The 20,675-nt window shown below is 37.7% G+C and overlaps 2 protein-coding genes across 2 annotated transcripts in view; both read left to right on the top strand.

Moving 5' to 3' along the window:
- rbm20 (RNA binding motif protein 20) overlaps window positions 1-3,049 on the top strand; it is a 73,923-nt gene extending 70,874 nt beyond the window's left edge. Inside the window, exon 14 of the mRNA XM_055217955.2 lies at window positions 1,900-3,049. Coding sequence (XP_055073930.2) covers window positions 1,900-1,968 — 69 coding nt within the window. The 3' untranslated portion in view covers window positions 1,969-3,049. The remainder of the gene's footprint in view (window positions 1-1,899) is intronic.
- A 4,097-nt stretch (window positions 3,050-7,146) lies between these two features.
- On the top strand, window positions 7,147-19,590 carry pdcd4b (programmed cell death 4b). The gene is made up of 12 exons (XM_073861451.1): window positions 7,147-7,301; window positions 7,718-7,804; window positions 8,583-8,882; window positions 12,250-12,344; window positions 12,421-12,534; window positions 14,265-14,489; window positions 16,799-16,896; window positions 18,087-18,204; window positions 18,304-18,411; window positions 18,496-18,607; window positions 18,688-18,826; window positions 18,909-19,590. The coding sequence occupies exons 2-12, from the start codon at window positions 7,762-7,764 to the stop codon at window positions 18,967-18,969; spliced, it is 1,413 nt and encodes a 470-aa protein (XP_073717552.1). The 5' UTR covers window positions 7,147-7,301; window positions 7,718-7,761; the 3' UTR covers window positions 18,970-19,590.
- The last annotated feature ends 1,085 nt before the right edge of the window (window positions 19,591-20,675 follow it).

Below are 20,675 nucleotides of genomic sequence, written 5' to 3'. Positions count from 1 at the left end.
ATATGTGAAAAAAATAGATAATTAAATTTGGCTCCCCTTGTGATGTCAGAAGGGGATAATACCGCCCCTTAATCTGCAATATCCAACCACGACACTGCCATTTAGTGCAGAGATCAGCTCATTTGCATTTTAAAGGACACACCCAAAAACGGCAGATTTTTGCTCACACCTACAAAGTGGCAATTTTAACATGTTATAATAAATTATCTATATGATATTTATATAAGCTAGAACTTAACATACAGACTCTGGGGACACCAAAGATTTATTTTACATTTTCAGGGCTCAACGCAAAATTTTTTTTATAGGTTCAGGTTTTCACTTGCCCTGTCAAAATTTTAACTGGCCCTAATAAAAAAAGTCAGTGTCACATATTTAAAAATAATAATTCAAAAGTCAAATATAATTGTGTTCATACAACAGACATGTTCCAATGAAAAAAGCTCCCAGCTTTTCTGCTTTACCTGTAAATTTACAGCAAATTGTGCAAAATATTGCATTGTTCTTTTCGTCGTGTTTTACCCAAGTAAATGTCAGCTTCCAAGATGTTAAATAATATGCATTGATGAAAATATATTTTTAGTGACTGATGGTGAAGCACTGGCCCGATCGGGCAAGTGACAATACTTTTTACTGTCCCGATCCGAACGTCTCTCGAGCTTGCCCTGGTCCACCAGGCAGTCCTTTATGATGAGCCCTGATTTTTAAAAAGTCTACAACAATTTCTCTGTTTTAAAAAATAATTTTGTTAACTTAATTTAGTTAAAAACTTAATTTAGTCAGGGTAAAAAATTACTGGTATTACCATATTTTTATTTCAAAAACTTATATTAAATGATAAACTAAAATGTATTAATGCTGTAGAATTGATGTTCATAGTTAGTTCATATTTACTAATGTTATTTTTTATTTCTTAATTTTTTTAAATATATATATATATATATAAATCAAAAATACATAATAAAGGTCTTACTGCATTACATCTGTGTAATAAAAATTGCAAGCTTTAATTAAAATGGCTTAAGAAGTCCTTTCTTAGGTTGAAGGCTAAATTTTTAAGGATACAATGTAAAAGTGGCAGAAAAGACAATTATTGTTATAGCGCCCCTTGTGGCAAGGCTGAGAATGCAACACGTACACGTGCTGTAGTTCCTTAAGTGTCAGGGTGGAAAGTAAAGGATTGGAGTGGATTTAAACGAGTATGTGTTCACAATGAAGTGCATGAAGAGAAAATTGAAAACTGATCTGTGTGACGCATGCTTGTCTGGGTTTCCAATTGATCATATGACCGCAGTGTAAGATTGAGAGGATAGCGGCTCCTCTCACAGTCCTCAGGGTGGGATATAGTATCTCGTCTATTCCTTCACACCTTTACACACATAAACACACATCCAATAGTGGATCAGCACGCAGCCAGAGATTTCCTGTCAACACAGTCGGACCGCAAACCAGTTGTCCTGTCTCTCAGACCAGCAGAGTCATGAGCAGGAGAACATCACCTCCCTCTTCATTTCTCATCCTTGAGGTCTGCCATGCGTGTCGGGTTTATAAGAACCACAGCGAGGAGGCAACAGCTGAGTTTAACACCACAGATTACAGGAAACACCTGCTTTCCCTCTCACATTTAAACCTTCTTCGGTTTCAACTTTCCCTTGTGTTTCACTCATAACCGCTGTTGAGCGTCAATGTCCGGGAAACGTGCAGATGAAAAGCATAAATCTACTTGCAACTTTGGCAGATGCTTTCATCCAAAGTGTGCCTTGGGAATCGAACCCACAACCTTGTTGATGTTAGCACTAGGAACACATACATCAGTGTTAAGTCACAACAATGCCAAGATGTTTTTCATTGGAGAAGATTTCAATGATTTATTGTGTATTTGTTTTTTTGTTTTTATAGAAGTATCTATCGCAGCTGGCTGAGGAAAGTCTCTTGAACTTCAACACTGGGTCTCCGAACGCTGAATGAAGCTCAGGACTACGACAAAATTGGGACAAATCCATCAAAACCCACAAACAAAGAGGATAAGAAGAAACAGGAAAGAAAGTTTGGAGAATGTAAAAAAATATATAAATAGAAAGAGCAGATTTAAAATTCTGTAAAATAATGTTGTGGATTTATAAGGACTGTAAGGTAAGGAAGTGCTTAAAATGTACATTTTTGGACAAACTCTTTAAAGAACACTGTCCTATACAGGACGCAAGAAAATATTTGTATCCTTGTGTGCGGTAAAAGTATTTTTTTATTACACTGTGAACAATAATCAGAATGTGAAAAGCACTGATAAGTGTAATGTTTACATCATCTGCCTCATTACTAGAAACTACTGTAGATTGCAAATATGTTTTGTACAAATATACATTTCAGAAGTGCCTAATTTAAAATTGAAGAGGTGTATGATCCTCAGGTTTATCAGGGCATGCTTGTTTTTGTTGTGTTGCTTTTGTTATTTTTCTGTATGTATTGCACTGTGATCATTGTTTGGTGTTTCATTAATAACTGCAGGTCTTTTCATTGCAAGTGCTTTATTTAAAAAAAAAAATTAAAAGTGCTATTTGTTGTGAAATGCTTAAAATCAAAAACACAGAAGAAAAGCTATATGTACTTGTCAGTGAAATTATTTTACATTTTTCGTCATTACTGTACACAGATTTTAGGCATACTTCAACAGGACCATGTTTATTTATCTGATTTCAAATGTATTTGAGTAAAGATACAAGCTGAGGGTGTGTTATAATGCTAGTATATTGAAATAGTTCTGGAAATGGTTGTTTTATATTCTGGTAATGATAGAAACAAATATATAAGTCTGTATTATTGCTATGGATTGTTTTTGGTGCAACTATTTAAATAAACTTTTACGCAAATAATGTTGCCAGATTTATGTGTTAACTGAATGTGTAAAATTTCACTTTTAGGAATTTGCTCTTTTAATTCATAGATTTAAATGAATAAAGAAAATTTTGTTTACAGCAATTGCATGAATTTCATTTTTATAATATTAAAAGGGAGATATCATGTAAATCTGTCTTTTTTTATGTTTAAGTGCTATAATTGGGTCCCCAGTGCTTCTATCAACCTAGAAAATGTGAAAAAGATAAACCCAGTAACTTAGTTTTGGTAAACAAGCATGTAAAAAATAGCTCATTGAAATTTGTCTCCCCTTGTGATGTCAGAAGGGGATAATGCCACCCCTTAATCCAACCACAACACTGCCATTTAGTGCAGAGATTAAAGGAATAGTCTACTCATTTTCAATATTAAAATATGTTATTACCTTAACTAAGAACTGTTGATACATCCCTCTATCATCTGTGTGCGTGCACGTAAGCGCTGGAGCGCACTGCGACGCTTCGATAGCATTTAGCTTAGCCCCATTCATTCAATGGTACCATTTAGAGATAAAGTTAGAAGTGACCAAACACATCAACGTTTTTCCTATTTAAGACGAGTAGTTATACGAGCAAGTTTGGTGGTACAAAATAAAACATAGCGCTTTTCTAAGCGGATTTAAAAGAGGAACTATATTTTATGTCATAATAGCACTTTTGGGAGTACTTCGACTCGGCACAGTAACACCCTCCCTCTCCCATTATGAGAGGGAGAAGGGGAGCGGACTTTTCAGGCGAGTGATGTGTTTGTCACTTCTAACTTTCTCTCTAAGAGGCTGTTTACACTTGGCATTAACATGTGTTTTCGTCGATCGGATCACAAGTGGACGACGTTAATGCCAGGTGTAAACGGTGTTCAAAACGTTTTGAGCTCGTCCACTTTCGACCACTTTCAACCACATCCAGAGGTGGTCGAAACCACTTTCCATCGGATCGCTTTGGAGTTGCGGAACGCACATGTGGTTGAATGCGTTCGAACAGCTACACGCGACCGCCTTCTCTCCGCCCATTTATCTAATCTGAGGTATTAAACACAAGTTTCACGTCTTTTTTGACTTCTGGCGTGAACATTCGGTGAACAGCGCTATTTTTAGCCTTTCATTGATAAAAACTAAGCGGCTGATCTCCGTAGTTTCGTTTTGAAAGCTTCTGAAAGTTGCGCGATCCTATTTCATCAATTGCGCTGAAAATTCAAAGAAAGCTCTTACTTACTCATGTACAAAACACTGTGCAGCATGTTTACTTGCTAAACAAGCAGTGCACTCCGACATTATATTAGTTTGCGTCCATATAAACTCATAATTACTCCCGCTCGGGTTTGAATGACAGCAGAGAGACTCGCCCACCGTCTCACAGACCACCCCCTCACAGTATTCAGCACAGAAGCGGTCGAAAGTGGACAAAAGAGACGGATTTAAATACCAGGTGTAAACATAATGTGTCTCTCACGTCCACTTGTGATCCGATCGATGAAAACACATCTTAATACCAAGTGTAAACAGCCCCTAAATGGTACCATTGAATGAATGGGGCTAAGCTAAATGCTATCGAAGCGTCGCAGCGCGCTCCAGCGCTTACGTGCACGCACACAGATGATAGAGGGATGTATCAACAATTCTTAGTTAAGGTAATAACATATTTTAATATTGAAAATGAGTAGACTATTCCTTTAACTCATTTGCATTTAAAAGGACACACCCAAAAACGGCATATTTTTGCTCACACCTACAAAGTGACAATTTTAACATGCTATAATAATAAATGAACTATATTGTGTTTTGAGCTTAAACTGTGTACTCTGTAAAATGTACTCTGGGGACACCATTTATTTGAAATATTAAAAAGTCTTGTGAAATGTCCCTTTAAATATTCATTTTATTTAATATTTTAATTCTGCTTGAAATTTCATCATAGCCATGCATTTTAAAGGTGCAGTGTTTAAATTTTAGCGGGATCTAGTGGTGAGGTGCTGGTGAATTGCAACCAATAGAGACAGAGCGCAGCGCGTCACAACCTGAAAACCACGCCCACCGGGGGGGAATTCAATCCAACAGTCTCCATTGACTTTGTATTGCAAAAGGCCGCCTCCTTGTCATTTCTGGCTTATAACAAAAAACTGAATAATGCCTAAAAGCTGCTTTGGGACAATATGTACAGCTAACAAGCCAAAGAACACAGAAATAAGTTTTTATAAGCTGTCGAGCCGTAAAACCCAGTCTTTAAGGAGAATAAAGTGGATCGCCGATTACGTTTCCCCCTATTGGACGCAGTTTTACTAATAGTAGTACTATGAAAAGTTGCCTGTTTCCATTTCTGTGTCTAAACGCTCGTTTTTTGAAGTCGACAGCTTATAAAAAATTATTTCTTTATTTTTTTGGCGTGTTAGATGTACACCTTGTCACACAGCAGCTTTTAGGTATTATTCTGTTTTTAAGTTTAATCTGTAAATAAGTTTTTATAAGCTGTCGACCCCTAGAGATGAGCGTTTAAAGACACGGAGGTGGAGACAGGCAACTTTTCATGGTGCTTCTATTGGTGGAGCTGCGTCCACTGGGGGGAGGCGTGGTCGGCGGTCCACTTTGTTCTCCTTGGAGGCTGGGTTTTACGGCTCGACAGCTTATAAAAACTTATTTCTGGGTTCTTTGGCTTGTTAGCTGTACATATTGTCACACAGCAGCTTTTAGGCATTATTCAGTTTTTTGTTATAAGCCAGAAATGACAAGGAGGCGGCTTCTCGCAATACAAAGTCAATGGAGACGGTTGGATTGAATTCCCCCCCGGTGGGCGTGGTTTTCAAATTTGCATAACGGCGCTCTGTCTCTATGGCTCAGTCCACTGCTTACCCCTCGTTTTTTATCAAATAGAGAAGCTACGGTAGCCGCCATCGGACAAACATGTCATAGGAGACAACTTAAAAAAAGTTTGTCCACTAACTGTTTCAGTAGAAACATGGTGGCACAAAATGGCGACTTCCATGTAAGGGGACCCTCGATATATGTAGATAAAAACCTTTCATTTTAAGGTAATAAACACACAACGGTTCATTATGAAAAGTCTTTAAACACCACTGATAATATAGTTTTGTATATTATTTTGCATTTCTGTCAAGAGATCCTTCTAAGAATTACACACTGCACCTTTAATGTATTGACTAATATGAACTAACTGTAAGCAGTACATTTGTTACTGTTAATCTTTGTTAACATTACTTAATAAAAATACATCTTTTCGTGGTGTATTCATGTTAATTTACAGTGCATTAATGTTAACAAGATTTAAATAATGTATTATTAACATTAACAAAATTGCAGTTCATTGTTAGTTCATGTTATCTATGTAGTAAACTAATGTTAACTAATGGAACTTATTGTAAAGTGTTGCCCAATTATTTATTAATTATATTATGTAAATCACTTTTACAATTTATATAAGCTGCTTATACTATTTATGTAAACTGTTTTTATTTATATTACATTGCAACTTTAAACAGGTCTAAATAGCAACTAACGTTAGCAGGCCTGAAAAATGCACATGAAATTAAACTTGTTGAACTCACCTTAACATTTATTTGACAAATATTTAACCCATGCTGAAGTCACTGTTACAAACTGTACACCGTGCAAGATTGTCATTATTTTTAACTCTTATACGACAGGGGTACACTTTCGTGTAGTCTGGCGTAAAATGTGTCTTATATTTTCGCTTGTGGGGCGCTCCTGTTTCTAGATAATTCGGTTCGGGAGAAGAGATAAAAGCCCGCCCACACTGACAATTGATTGGTTGATTTACTGAAACAGACCAATCAGGATGCTCTCTGTTTTACATGCGCTTAATGAGGCATAGACATCAGAGGCACACAGACGCAAGGTCTCCCTCTCTGCCGCAAGTACAGCTCGCTAAATTACATATTCACATAGCTTTTCGAAGATAGTTTATAAACTTCCCGGGACAGGTTATAAAAAAGAAGGACAATCCCGGTAAAACCGGGACGGATGGCAACCCTGTGTCTTGGCTTGTTCATTATGAAATAACAAGATGACAATTGCATCATCAGTGATCAATAATGCGCATGATCCACACCTTTATTTTCCTCACTTTATGAAACTGGGTCAGTTGGATGATAACAATGACTTCATGCTAAACCATGCGCAAACTATTACGTAATGACATCATTGCGGTCCCCGCGTTCGACGCCAGGCGGCGAGCGTGACGGTCAAAGAACGCCTTGGAAAATGCGAGAAGGACTGCTTCCTGATGCTTCATTTCTTATTGGTCGCTTTATCATCCGCCTCTGTTATTCTGACCAATCGGAAAGCTCGTTACGTTATCCGGTTGCTGGGCAGAGAACACAAACTCGACAAACGGAGATACGTGTCGTGCAAACTTGAGATAGCCTACGCTTTACAGCAGGTTTGTTGGATTAGGCTTTTTTTTGTACAAAATTATATTCCATGACACAATAATCTGTTTCATTTTCTTACAAACTGCATTAAATGAGCGAAAGACGAGCTTTTGTCAACGCTCACCGCGTTTTGGCTTTGTTTATGTTTACGTTTCGCTTGCGCGTGCACGAATCGCCATGCAATAAATGCGTTGGTTTTCGAAATACAAACCTTTAGTATTAAAACAAACACAGGATTTCTTTCCAAGTAAGCTTTGGTTTGTAACCGCTGTGCTTTTCTTTGCATGATAACGCGATCCATTCATTTCATCGTGTTTTGAGCCAAATGGACGAAGCTGATTGGAGCAGCTGTCTGCAGTTAATGTTTTCATTCATTTTTGCTTTAAGTTACACAGAAAATCAACCTTTACTCTTTCAATTCTAGGTGCAGAGATATACTTCATACACCTTGAAATTTATTTTCCGACCATGGCAACTGACTGCGAGGCATGGCTTAATGCGAACCCCGTTGGTAAGATGGTTTTTATTGCAGTATTAAGTGTTTATGTCTCCCATGAACTGTTTCAGGGTCAGTGCCTTAGAAATATTTAACCTATCGGCTATTTGTCGTGATAAGAAGTCGCCAAGGTTAAGAGTAACGGTTTAATCTTGCAGATGTTGGTTGGTTATGAAAAAGTTGAAGAGCTCAAAGTATTAAACTCCGTGATATATAAATGCTATATTGTTTATGTAGCAAATTTTGTCGCTAAACAGCCTCGTGACATTTCAAACCTGTATGCATTTTTTTTAACTTTATTACTAATAACACAAACAGCACTTTTTCTTACGACATTGTAACTATTATCAGTAAATAATGACTTAAATCATTGTCCTTTTCCTCAATGTATATAGCACATAGCATGAATGAGTTTAAAGTCCCCGTGAAATAATTTTTTTTTTTTTTTTTTAAGCAGTAGGCAAATATACCCAAATGACCTACTACTTTAACGTGGATACTTCGTTTAATTCAGTATGTACCGTCACAGTACGCAATTTTACGGTAATACGGATTGGCAATTTTATGACATCATTATGCACTCCTGCTCCTCTACGGTTTTTCACCCCAATCAAAAGCTTTCTAGTTTTTAAAGCCTTATCAATGCACTGCGTGGGTCTTTTAAGGTCTTCTTTTGATCATGGCGACCAAAACCTCGTTTTACTTTGAAAATACTTTGATAATGACAATTTTTCCAGTTCCGAAAGAAAGTATACGTATACAAATATTCCCCCAAACTGTCATCCTCCCGTTGAGGCTGCCGATCAGAGCGACTCGTTCCCCTCTGGAGACGAGGACGCCACCTTTACCGCAAACGTCAACAATGAGATCAACGGAAACTGGATAGCGGCTCCCACCGGCAGCATTCACGAGGCGAGACTGAAGGCCAAGGTGAAGAGACGTCTGAGGAAGACTTCCTCCAGGGACTCGGGTCGGGGAGACTCGCTCAGCGATAATGGAGAGGTGGTCCGGTCTGTGGTTCCACCCACCAGCCCTAAGGGCAAATTGAACAGGAAATCGAGGATGGGGAAAGGACGAGGGCTGCCAAAGAAAGGTATTGGCACAATGGTTTTATTTTAAAGCCTGTTTTCCCTCTTAAATGTAGGTTTTGATTGAAGTTCCAGTTTTGGAATGCACATAAATACTGAAGAATGGGATCTGGAATCGTAGCTGTTGTTGGAACTGGCGGAAATTTCCGGAAGATTCCGGAACGTTTCATTTATGTGACTAGTATTTTCTAATAAGAATAATGTACAAATTGTTTTATCTGCATAAATTTTGAATGAAATTTTGACTCCTTAAAATGTTGACTCCTTGGAATGCTTGATTCTGATTGGCCAGTTGCAACGTTTGCAGGTTTGTTATTCCCAGATAACCGCATTAAACTAAAAAAATGAATAATGAGCAAATACGATATTTCAAATCAATATTTGATCTTTCTCACTTTACTTATTAGATAAATAGCTGTGTAATAATTATACCCTCTGTAGATACGTGATAACCCATTTGTGTAACAATCTTGGCATCTTTGTATCTTCACTTTAATGGTTTACTCATCTGAGATATGACGCAGACTGCCAGGAGATTTGATGTGTTTTTGCAAAGATTATTGCATCGTGACTGCTGCTTAACACTTCCAGTCCTGACTCATTTCTGTATAAGATGACATAACTTCACGGTCCACCCTCATTTCGACTTTCTGGCATGATAGGATCGGCCTATGCACCCTATTGGGGTTACATAACTGCTGTTATGTCAGCCAGCAAGGCAGGGCTGTTAAATCCTGTTGCCATATTTTGACTTGAGGTGCATGTGAATTATCACTAAATACATGCACGTAGGTTTGGAAGTCCACGGTTGAATATAAAACTGAAATGTTTATGCATTAAATTATAGCATCTATAAAGAGGTCTAAAATGTGAATTAATGCATATTGACGTCTTCGAACACAGCTCATCCTGATCTACTTACTCTTTAATCCAAAATCTGACATGATGAATATGTTAATGCCGTAGTTGTTTTATTTGATGAGACTTTGTAATGGTGAGTTTTTTTCCTAATGTATCTGAAGAGGATCATCTGGGATTACAATGCAGATTACAGCTTTAATAAAAATCCTTTTGTTTATTCTTAAGTAAAAGTCATTAAGGATCCTTCTGTCGTAATACTGCACCTTAAGACTAAATGCCCCTTCACAGTAAGAATGATAACAATAACCCTTAACTGGTGCTGTCCCGTAAGTGGGACATCTGAGTTTACTTTAATATTTTTCATCTTAATGTTAATCTATCACAACAAACTATATATTGTTGGAAAGGTCTAGCTGTGGGTTCACACCAGACCCATTTGAAGCATCGAATTCGCACCCTCCGCCCATAGTTAAACGCTTGAACATTTTAAGTGTACTCGCTTCATTCGTGCGTGAAAGCCGCGCGTGAAATTCTAGTCATTATGACATTCATGCGAAAATTCGCATCATGAGAGGGGCTTCTGCGGCTCCGCTCGCTTCCTGCAATCAAGTCACCACTAGAGCAAGCTCCTGATTGGTTAACGCAGCACATTTTTTCGCCAAAGTTCTGATTTTTCAACTCGTACGTTTCCCGTGGCAATGCGAACTAGATGCGCAAATGAGGTGGAATCGCGTCTACAACGCTAAAAGCCTCATTCGAGCTGCGAGACCTCCAGATGTGCGTCAACGCGTCTTTACATTGACTTAACATTGAAATCACTCGCGCTTGACGCCTCTACCGCGGCTGGTGTGAACGCAGCATAAGAATGTAGTTTTCATATTTCAAAACCTTACAGCAAACCAACACAAACCTCTTTTTTATAATTTTATATATAAAATAATACTATATGGCATTTTTTATCCATTACAATACATTTAAACCGCTATAACAATTTTTTTTTCAATTCAATATTTTCCCTTTCAGACAATTGTCAACGAAAAAAATTTTTAAAGTGTCTTTTTTAAAATAAGAGCAATATTAAGCCCGCGGTATACTTTTTTCCCCGTCCGGCTCGTGCGCACGCACGCGTCAACGCAGCTTTCAAGGTATACTCATTGCGGCTACGCGCACATGGCCGTGTTCGACATGTACGCAATACAAATGATTTCTTATTCAAATTTTACTCTACCTGGCCGTCAGGGCAGCACTGATTTGGCGAGATTTACAGTACATAAAAACAGAAAAGTTGTCGATCAAACATTGCAAACATTGCAGTTTAGAACAAACAACAAAACAACAAAGAACAGAAATGAAACATTATGGTAATGAACATGCTCCACAGCTTTCTGTTCTTGGAAGAAGTAAAAATTAAAGAAGAAAAACGATCTATTTTCTTTGTATAATTGTTTGTAGTGGAGTGTCCTGTCTAAATATTTCCACGCGCATGCGCTGTTGTACGCGGACTTTACGCACACTGTCTGCGTGGTCTCAAATTTTGGACTGCCCGCGGACGGTCTGCGTGGATGGCCGCGGACCCTTCTGATGACGAAAATTACGTCATGCGGACGGCCCTAGTATACCTTCGGCTTTAGGCTTCTAAACCAAAAATACCAGTTATATTAATTTGAAGGTGTACATCACCTTTTCACCCCTCATTCAAAAGTCACAATAAAATTGAAATAAAAAACTAATTTGTTTTGGAATATTGTTTTATTTGTGTGAGCTTCATTATTTTAAAAAAATCTCTAATCAAAAACGCAAATTTTCTTATTTATCGCAAATCTTTCTTTACTTCCGGTCATGGGGTATGGCGGGTGGGAGGGGCTCGGGAAAAGATTGCAGTAAATAGTGACATTACCCAACTTTCAAAAATCCAAAATTTCAAAAAAGTTTTACTCTGATATATGTTATGACAGGGAAAATAATACAATCGTTCCTTCCATTTCATTGTGACTTAAATACAGATAAACAATATTGTTGTTGTCTCTTTCAGAGCTATATGACGCTATAAATTGATAAAACATTGTGGTCTGTGAAATGTTAAACTGCAATCTGCAGATTGGAATAAAAATAACGTTATCATCCATTTGTGTGCGCCCTTATATAGCTATTGTAATAGTAATCGTTCTTGTTGTGAACAGGCTTAAATTCGTAATTGCTTTTATGCTGTTGACGAAGTGACTTTCTTGTTTCGATCATTATAAAGATTTGCGTATCCAAGCAAATGTTATTGGTTAGAATGAGTTTCTCTTTCTTCGTTCAGTGTCTGTTTGGCACTTGCAGTTAGTTTCGAAACCATTTTACCAGCTGAGTGTTAAAGAGATCTTAGTTTTGTTTTGACTAACGATTTCAGAGAAAGGGATCCTGTGCGGTTAACACAGGAACAGTCTGTATTTTCACTCTTAGCTACGGTTTCTTTTTAATTCATGATGTCACTTGAACGTCCCCCAATGCATTTTCTTGGATCTGTAGGTGGAGCCGGAGGTAAAGGTGTATGGGGAACTCCTGGTGTGGTTTACGACGAAGACGAGGTTGATGTTAAAGATCCCAATTATGACGCAGAACAGGTAAAAAAACAATCATTGTCTTCCTGTTTTAATGATGGAATCCGCAAATAACTCACCTGACGTCACGATTATTCAGGAGAACTGCGTGTACGAAACCGTCGTCCTGCCTTTAGACGAAGAAACCTTCGAAAAGACCCTTACTCCTATTGTACAGGAGTACTTTGAGCACGGAGATGCTAATGAAGTTGCGGTAAGATTCACATTTTGGATGTTGGTTTTGGTGTTGTTTTAAAAAGATAAAGATTAGATGTATAAATCTGTTGACTTCCGTAGTAGGAAAGCACATGTTGTGGAAGTATTGTGGTAAATGATGGTAAGCACACACAGCTGATTATACTCAATTGTGTGCTTGCCATCATTTATCACAATACTTCCAGAATATTTGTTTTTCCTACTATGGAAGTCAATAGTTAGCATTAGCGGTGTGCTAACCATCATTTATCAAAATATCGTCTTCATTTATCACAATACTTCCATAGTAAGAAAAACAAATATTGGGAAGTCAATAGTTACCATAAGCAGTGTGCTAACCATCATTTATCAAAATATCTTCATCATTTATCACAATACTTCCAGAATATTCGTTTTCCTACTATAGAAGTCAATGGTTAGCATTAGCGGTGTGCTAACTATCATTTATCCAAGTATCTTCATCATTTATCACAATACTTCCAGAATATTTGTTTTTCCTTTTATGGAAGTCAATAGTTACCATTAGCGGTGTGCTAACCATCATTTATCAAAATATCTTCATAATTTATCACAATACTTCCAGAATATTTGTTTTTCCTACTATGGAAGTCAACGGTTAGCATTAGCAGTGTGCTAACCATCATTTATCAAAATATTATCTTCATCATTTATCACAATACTTCCAGAATATTAGTTTTTCCTACTATGGAAGTCAATGGTTAGCATTAGCGGTGTGCTAACTATCATTTATCCAAGTATCTTCATCATTTATCACAATACTTCCAGAATATTTGTTTTTCCTTTTATGGAAGTCAATAGTTACCATTAGCGGTGTGCTAACCATCATTTATCAAAATATCTTCATCATTTATCACAATACTTCCAGAATATTTGTTTTTCCTACTATGGAAGTCAACGGTTAGCATTAGCAGTGTGCTAACCATCATTTATCAAAATATTATCTTCATCATTTATCACAATACTTCCAGAATATTTGTTTTTCCTACTATGAAGGTCAGTGTTTAGCATTAGCGGTGTGCTAACCATCATTTATCAAAATATCTTCATCATTTATCAAAATACTTCCCAATATTTGTTTTTCCTGCTATGGAAGTCAATTGTTAGCATTAGCGGTGTGCTAACCATCATTTATCAAAATATTATCTTCATCATTTATCACAATACTTCCAGAATATTTGTTTTTACTACTATGGAAATCAATAGTTACCATTAGCGGTGTGCTAACCATCATTTATTATAATATCATCATAATTTATCAAAATACTTCCAGAATATTTGTTTTCCTACGATGGAAGTCAATGGTTACCATTAGCAGTGTGCTAACCATCATTTATTAAAAAAATCTTCATCATTAATCAAAATATCTTCATCATTAATCAAAATATCTTCATCATCATTTATCACAACACTTCATAATATTTGTTTTCCTACTATGAAAGTCAATCGTTACAGCTGCTGTGTGCTTACCATCATTTATCAAAAATATCTTCTTTTGTGTTCATCAGAAAAAGAAATTCATACAGGATTAGAACAGCATGAGGATGAGAAAATGATGACAGAATTTTCATTTTTGGGTGAACTATCCCTTTAAGTGCTGGTACACACTCGTCACTTGATGTACTTTACTTACATAGTCCAGCTACAAACCTGTATATCGCTGCACTCTAATTGGCTGGTTTTTGAAGACATCTCGCTGTGTTCCTGCAGGAGCTGCTCGCCGAGCTGAACCTGGGCGGCATGCGTGGGGACGTGCCCATGCTGGCCGTGTCGCTATCACTGGAGGCGAAAGCCAGCCACAGAGAGCTGACGTCACGGCTGCTCAGCGAGCTCTGCGGCGGCTGCATACTAACATGCGGCGATGTCGAGGCCTCCTTCCACAAACTGCTTAAAGAGCTGCCTGATCTGGTGCTAGACACACCAACGGCTCCACAGGTAATGCTACCAGAGATGCACCTTAAAGGAAAACACCACAGTTTTTCAATATTTTACTATGTTTTTACCTCAACTTGGACTGATTGATACATGCCTATCTTTTTCAATGCGTGCACTTAATCTTTGTACAGCGTGTTGTGAATGTGTTGGCATTTAGCCTGGCCCCCTTCGTTCCCTAGGATCCAGACAGGGATGGGTTTGGAGGCCACCAGGCATTTCCATGTTTTCCCTATTTAGAGACTGTTACATGAGTAGTTACACGAGTAAGTATGGTGGCACAAAATAAAACGTGATTTTTTTAAGAGGATAAAAAAATGAGAACTATATTGTGTGGCGGAAGAGAACATAGGCACTCGGGTGCAGCAATACTGACGGAAGTTTGAGTGAGAAGGTGAGTAGTCAGGAGTGATGATGTTACCGCGCGCCGAGGTCGAAGTGCTGCAAACTAGGTGCTCTTCCGCCATATAATATAGTTCTCTTTTTTATTTGCTTAAACATCCGGCACGTTTTATTTTGTGCTACCATACTTACTTGTGTAACTACTCATGTAACAGTCTTTAAATTGGGAAAACATGAAAATGTTTGGTTGCTTCTAAATTCATCCCTGTTTGGAGCCATAGGAATGAATGGGGCTAGGCTAAATGCCAACACATTCACGACACGCTGTACAATATGAAGTGCACGCATTGAAAAAAGATAGGTATGTATTAATTAGTCTAAGTTGAGGTAAAAACATAGTAAAATATTGAAAAACTGTGGTGTTTTCCTTTTTAAATGAATGCACTTTTCTCCACCAGAAAATGTAAATTGCAAATTAAATGTGACTGCCTACATTATCCTACATAAAGAAGATTGTGTAAAAAAAATTAGTACTGGGCAAAGATTAATCGCGATTAATCGCATACAAAATAAAAGTGATTTTTTTGTGCATAATATGTGTGTGTACTGTGTGTAATTATTATGTATATTTAACCACACACACATACATATATATTCATTTCAGAATATTTTTGTATTTATATATCAATTTTTTACATTTATATATAATATAGAATATATAAAAATATAAATAAATATATATATATACACCACATGCAAATGTTTCTTAAATACATACATGAATGTGTGTGTATTTATATGTACATAATAATTACACAAGACACAGCACACACTCATATATTATGGCAAAAATACTTTTATTTTGTATTCGATTAATCGCGATTAATCTTTGCCCAGCACTAAATATATATATATATATATATGAGTCTGATCTCAGTTTTAGGCTCGGTTTGTCTTTCTCTTTACCTAAAGTTTATTTTGGTGTAAGTGAGTCTGACAGGCTGTGGTTAACAATGAAAACTCTGTGGTCGGTGTGCGTCCGGCGGTGCACAGGGGACTTTCAGCTGTTTAGTTTGGCTTTATAGAAACACAGAGCTTGTACTTTTGTCTCGTTGTGTGCAGAATGCTGGCTCAGCTTTGTGCTCCTAACACTATACAAACACGCAACCTTTTGCTCAGCGTTATGCCATTCGTGACTGCAAATGATGTTACAGAGCTTGAATATATTTTAATACTATTTACAAATACTAAAGTCTGATTCTTACGTTTTTTATCCATGACTACATTTGTGTGTGTGTTCAAAATGCAAACGCATAAAATTCCAGTGGCTTTTTAAAAGTTTGGCAGAGTCGTGAAGAGGAACCTTGGGTTGGTTTCGTACGTCGAGTGACCTTGTGCTGTGATATTGTTTCCTTGTTTTGGATCCCTTTGCGAAACGATGAACGCTCACGGGTCTGAAGTGTTTGAGATAACAGATGAAAGTGATGTCTGTAGAATGAGCGATCGTGGCCTGTAAATATTAAAGGGGACTTTTTATTATGTCAAATAAATCTTTGGTGTCCCCATAGTATATACGTGAAGTTTTAGCTCAAAATACCCCACAGATAATTTATTATAACATGTTAAAATTGCCACTTTGTAGGTGTGAGCAACAATGTGCCAGTTTTGTGTGTGTCCTTTAAAATGCAGATGAGCTGATCTCTGCACTAAATGGCAGTGCTGTGGTTGGATAGTGCAGATTAAGGGGCGGTATTATCCCCTTTTGACATCACAAGGGGAGACACATTTCAATGACCTATTTTTTCACATGCTTGCAGAGAATGGTTTACCAAACCTAAGTTACTGGGTCGATCTTTTACACATTTTCTAGGTTGATAGAAGCACTCGGGACCCAATTATAGCACTTAAACATGGAAAAAGTCAGATTTTCATGATATGTCCCTTTTAAAATACTTTTGTGTGTCTTTCAGATGCTTGGCCAGTTCATCGCCAGAGCGGTTGCGGATAACATACTTCCCAAAAGCTTCATAGACGGCTACAAAGGACGGGTAGATTGTGAATACACCAGGTATTTACAGTTTTTTATTTATTTATTTGTCCTTACCGGCCGTAAACATAAAACAACTGATGGCGAGGAGTTTTGTTGTTTGCTTGCTTACTATTTCTGCAATGTTGTGGTGCATAACCCCGCCCCCAGTGATATCTCATTGGTTCTACGTTGTGCTTCACACAACGGTATATTAAAGGATTAGTCCATTTTCTTAAAAAAATCCAGATAATTTACTCACCACCATGTCATCCAAAATGTTGATGTCTTTCTTTGTTCAGTCGAGAAGAAATTATGTTTTTTGAGGAAAACATTCCAGGATTTTTCTCATTTTAATGGACTTTAATGGATCCCATCACTTAACAGTTTTAATGCAGTTTAACATTGCAGTTTCAAAGGACTCTAAGCGAATCCAAGCGGGGCGTGGGGGTCTTGTCTAGAGAAACGATTGTCATTTTTTGGCAAGAAAAATAAAAAAAATATGCACTTTTGACCCACAACTTCTCTTCTTCCTCCGGCTGTGTGGCGTGCCGGCGCGACCTCACGTAATTGCGTAATGCCGTGGAAAGGTCACGTGTTACATATATGAAACACACATTTGCGAACCATTTTTAACAATAAACTGACACAAAGACATTCATTAGTATCATTCCACATACAACAACGTCTGAACGGTCCTCTTTCTCCACACTTGTAAACACTGGGGCGTAGTTTCGCATACGTCATCCGTGACCTCTTACGTGTCACATGACCTGAGGAAGACGAGAAGTTAAAAAAGGTTTAAAAGTGCATATTTTTAATTTTTCTTGCCAAAAAGGACAATTGTTTCACCTTATGCCTCGTTTGAGATCTTTAAGGGTTCTTTGAAATTGCAATTTTAAACTGCATTAAAACTGTTAAGTATTGGGGTCCATTAAAGTCCATTAAAATGAGAAAAATCCTGGAATGTTTTCCTCAAAAAACATCATTTCTTCTCGACTGAACAAAGAATGACATCAACATTTTGGATGACATGGTGGTGAGTAAATTATCTGGAATTTTTTTTTAAGAAAATGGACTAATCCTTTAAACATCAGATTGTATGCTTAGATTGAATGCAAAACGTGACCGATTGCTTGTCGCTAAAAACTTGTCGTACCTTTTTATGCCTTGGTTGGTGTTCACTCTAACCAATGAGGTTTAAGTCAAACTTTGCATTTGTCAATTCCCAGAGCTGCTCTTGATCGTGCGGCCGTGCTGCTGAGGATGAGTCGGTGGACCGGCCTACGCATCGACAACCTCTGGGGATCGGGCGGCGGCCAGAGGCCCGTCAATCAACTCATCAAAGAGGTAAGGACTCGCCCCTTACACAGGATACATAACAACATCACTTTGTCTTCAAAAGGGCGTCAGACTCGACAATTATGGATTGTGCAATTGTTGTTGCAGGTTAATCTCCTGCTGAAGGAGTACCTGTTATCAGGTGACACAGTGGAGGCCGAGCGGTGCTTGAGAGAACTGGAAGTCCCGCATTTTCATCACGAGTTCGTTTATGAGGTAACTGCGCAAACAAAATGGCCATATATAGGAAAATCTGTTTATGAAAATTGTTCACGACTTTATCTATCTGTAACTTTTCAGGCTGTTGTCATGGTGCTGGAGTCTAAAGGTGAGAGAACGCTTCAAATGATCCTACAGTTGCTAAAATCTCTCTGCGCCTCCACGGTCATCACCGTGGACCAGTTAAGACGGGTAAGGCGACACCTGTTGGTCGTATACATTATTGCAGTTTTAAACCTGCTCGCTCTGATCGGACCATTCTTCTCCTGCTGGGATTTGAGAGGGTTTATTTGGATATGGCAGATATCAGTATTGACGTGCCGTGCGCTTACTCGCTCCTAGAGCAGTTTGTGGAACAGAGCTTTAACGCTGGAGTCATCGATAAAAAACTTCGAGATCTCTGTCCTTCTCGGTTGGTATTGCTATCAGTCATATTGACAAGTGGATTACATAATATGCAGTCATGTGGATTTACTATTTTTTTCATATTTTAGGGGCCGAAAGAGATGCATCAGTGAAGGAGATGGTGGGCGCCTCAAACTTGAAAGCTACTGACTTCTGGAGCCCTAAAAGCCTGATCCATGGCAGCTGTTCCAGAGCTTCGTATTTCTTTAAGTTGTTTGTATTGTCATGAAGGTTTAAGTACTTTCCTCTTATTAAAACACACACAACGGGACCGAAAAACCTGGCACTTTTCAATCGATAGGATCCTTCTGATGTGACTTGTATAAGCTAACCCTGAAAGTGCCACACTTGTGACTTTGTCATTCCATGTTTTGTATTGAGTTCACTGCCACTCCTTTTTTCCAGTTAGCAGTGTTTGTAGAGACTTGCAGATTTACGTACAGAGCTTTATAAATGGGGATGTGGGTTGGGGGGGGGGTGTAAGAAGTTCAAAGCGCTTTATCCCATCTGGGCTGCTTTTTGTATACTGTGCTCGAGTTTATTTTTCCCTTTATTTTCAACTTTGACCTTTAAGGATGTCGTTTCTGACGGTTGATTGACGAAAGGCAAAACAGGGCAATGTAAAGCAGATGGGATCATTTCAAAGAAAAGTGTCAAGAACATTTATTTTTATATTTCAGGAGAGTGGTGGGTGGGCAATGTACCTAACTTACTTGCTCTTTGTTTAAAACGGTTGGCAAATATAAATAAAAATGGTTTGTCATCACTGTATATTACCTTGATTTGTGTTTTATTATACTTTTGTCCAAATTTTTCACAGCGTTTTACATTTAAGTGCTTAAAGGGCGCTCATGGCCTAGTGGTTCGAGAGTCCGGCTCGTAACCCAAGAGTTGCTGGTGCGAGTCTCATGGCTGGCAGGTTGCGGCTTAAGCGGGCGCTGCAGGGATAGTTTGTGTGTTTTAAAATGCAAATCTGATAATCTCTGCACTAAATGGCAGTGCAGATTAGCGCGTGGTATGACATCACAAGGGGAGGCAAATTTCAATGACCTATTTTTTTACATGCTTGCAGAGAATGGTTTACCAAAACTAAGTTTCTGAGTTGATCTTTTTCACGTTTTCTAGGTCGATAGAAGCACTTAGGACCCAATTATAATACTTAAACATGAAAAAGTCCAGATTTTAATGAAATGTCCCCTTTAAATTGAGGGAATGTGTGACCCTGTCTGTAAAAATCCAGGTTAAAGTCTCAATCTAACGATGAGATTAGGAGCATTAAAGTTTGATTTCACATTGATGCCCATCTTTGACATTACCTTCCTCGGTTAATAACAAAGATATCAATGTTATATATATATATATAATGTTCTTTACATTATGATTTTATGTAAAATTTGATGGGGTTTTGGCACAGAATCTCAAGTATTAACATATGAGACGGACAATTATTGGCAAATATTCGTGGCCAGTGGCCACATTGAGATGCAACCACAAATATTTTTAATAAAGATTTATTAAATATGACCGGTACAGACTGAAATGTGCTCATGAACTGAACTAAGAAGGACAGAAAAGTGCTTACATTTTGCAATTGCATGCATGCATTAGCTGCCATGGTTTAACAAAATCCCATACAGACATCAGAAAACTTTTAACATTTACAGTGTACATCCATGCACCAGAGCTGTAACAGTTTTAAAATGACAACTTTTCTGGAAGAAAAAACGCAATACTTTATAAGTATGTATAAATATCAAATTACACATAAATATTATGATTCAAGTTCACATAAATGTGCATAAATGGAACTAAAGCATAAAAAGCAAATTAAACCAATAGAAAATATTAAATCCAGC

Source organism: Misgurnus anguillicaudatus, chromosome 23 (genome assembly GCF_027580225.2).
Source record: "Misgurnus anguillicaudatus chromosome 23, ASM2758022v2, whole genome shotgun sequence".
NCBI classification, from domain to species: Eukaryota; Metazoa; Chordata; class Actinopteri; order Cypriniformes; family Cobitidae; genus Misgurnus; species Misgurnus anguillicaudatus.
Note: the sequence above shows the minus strand (reverse complement) of the source record. Positions and strands in the feature narration are given on the sequence as shown.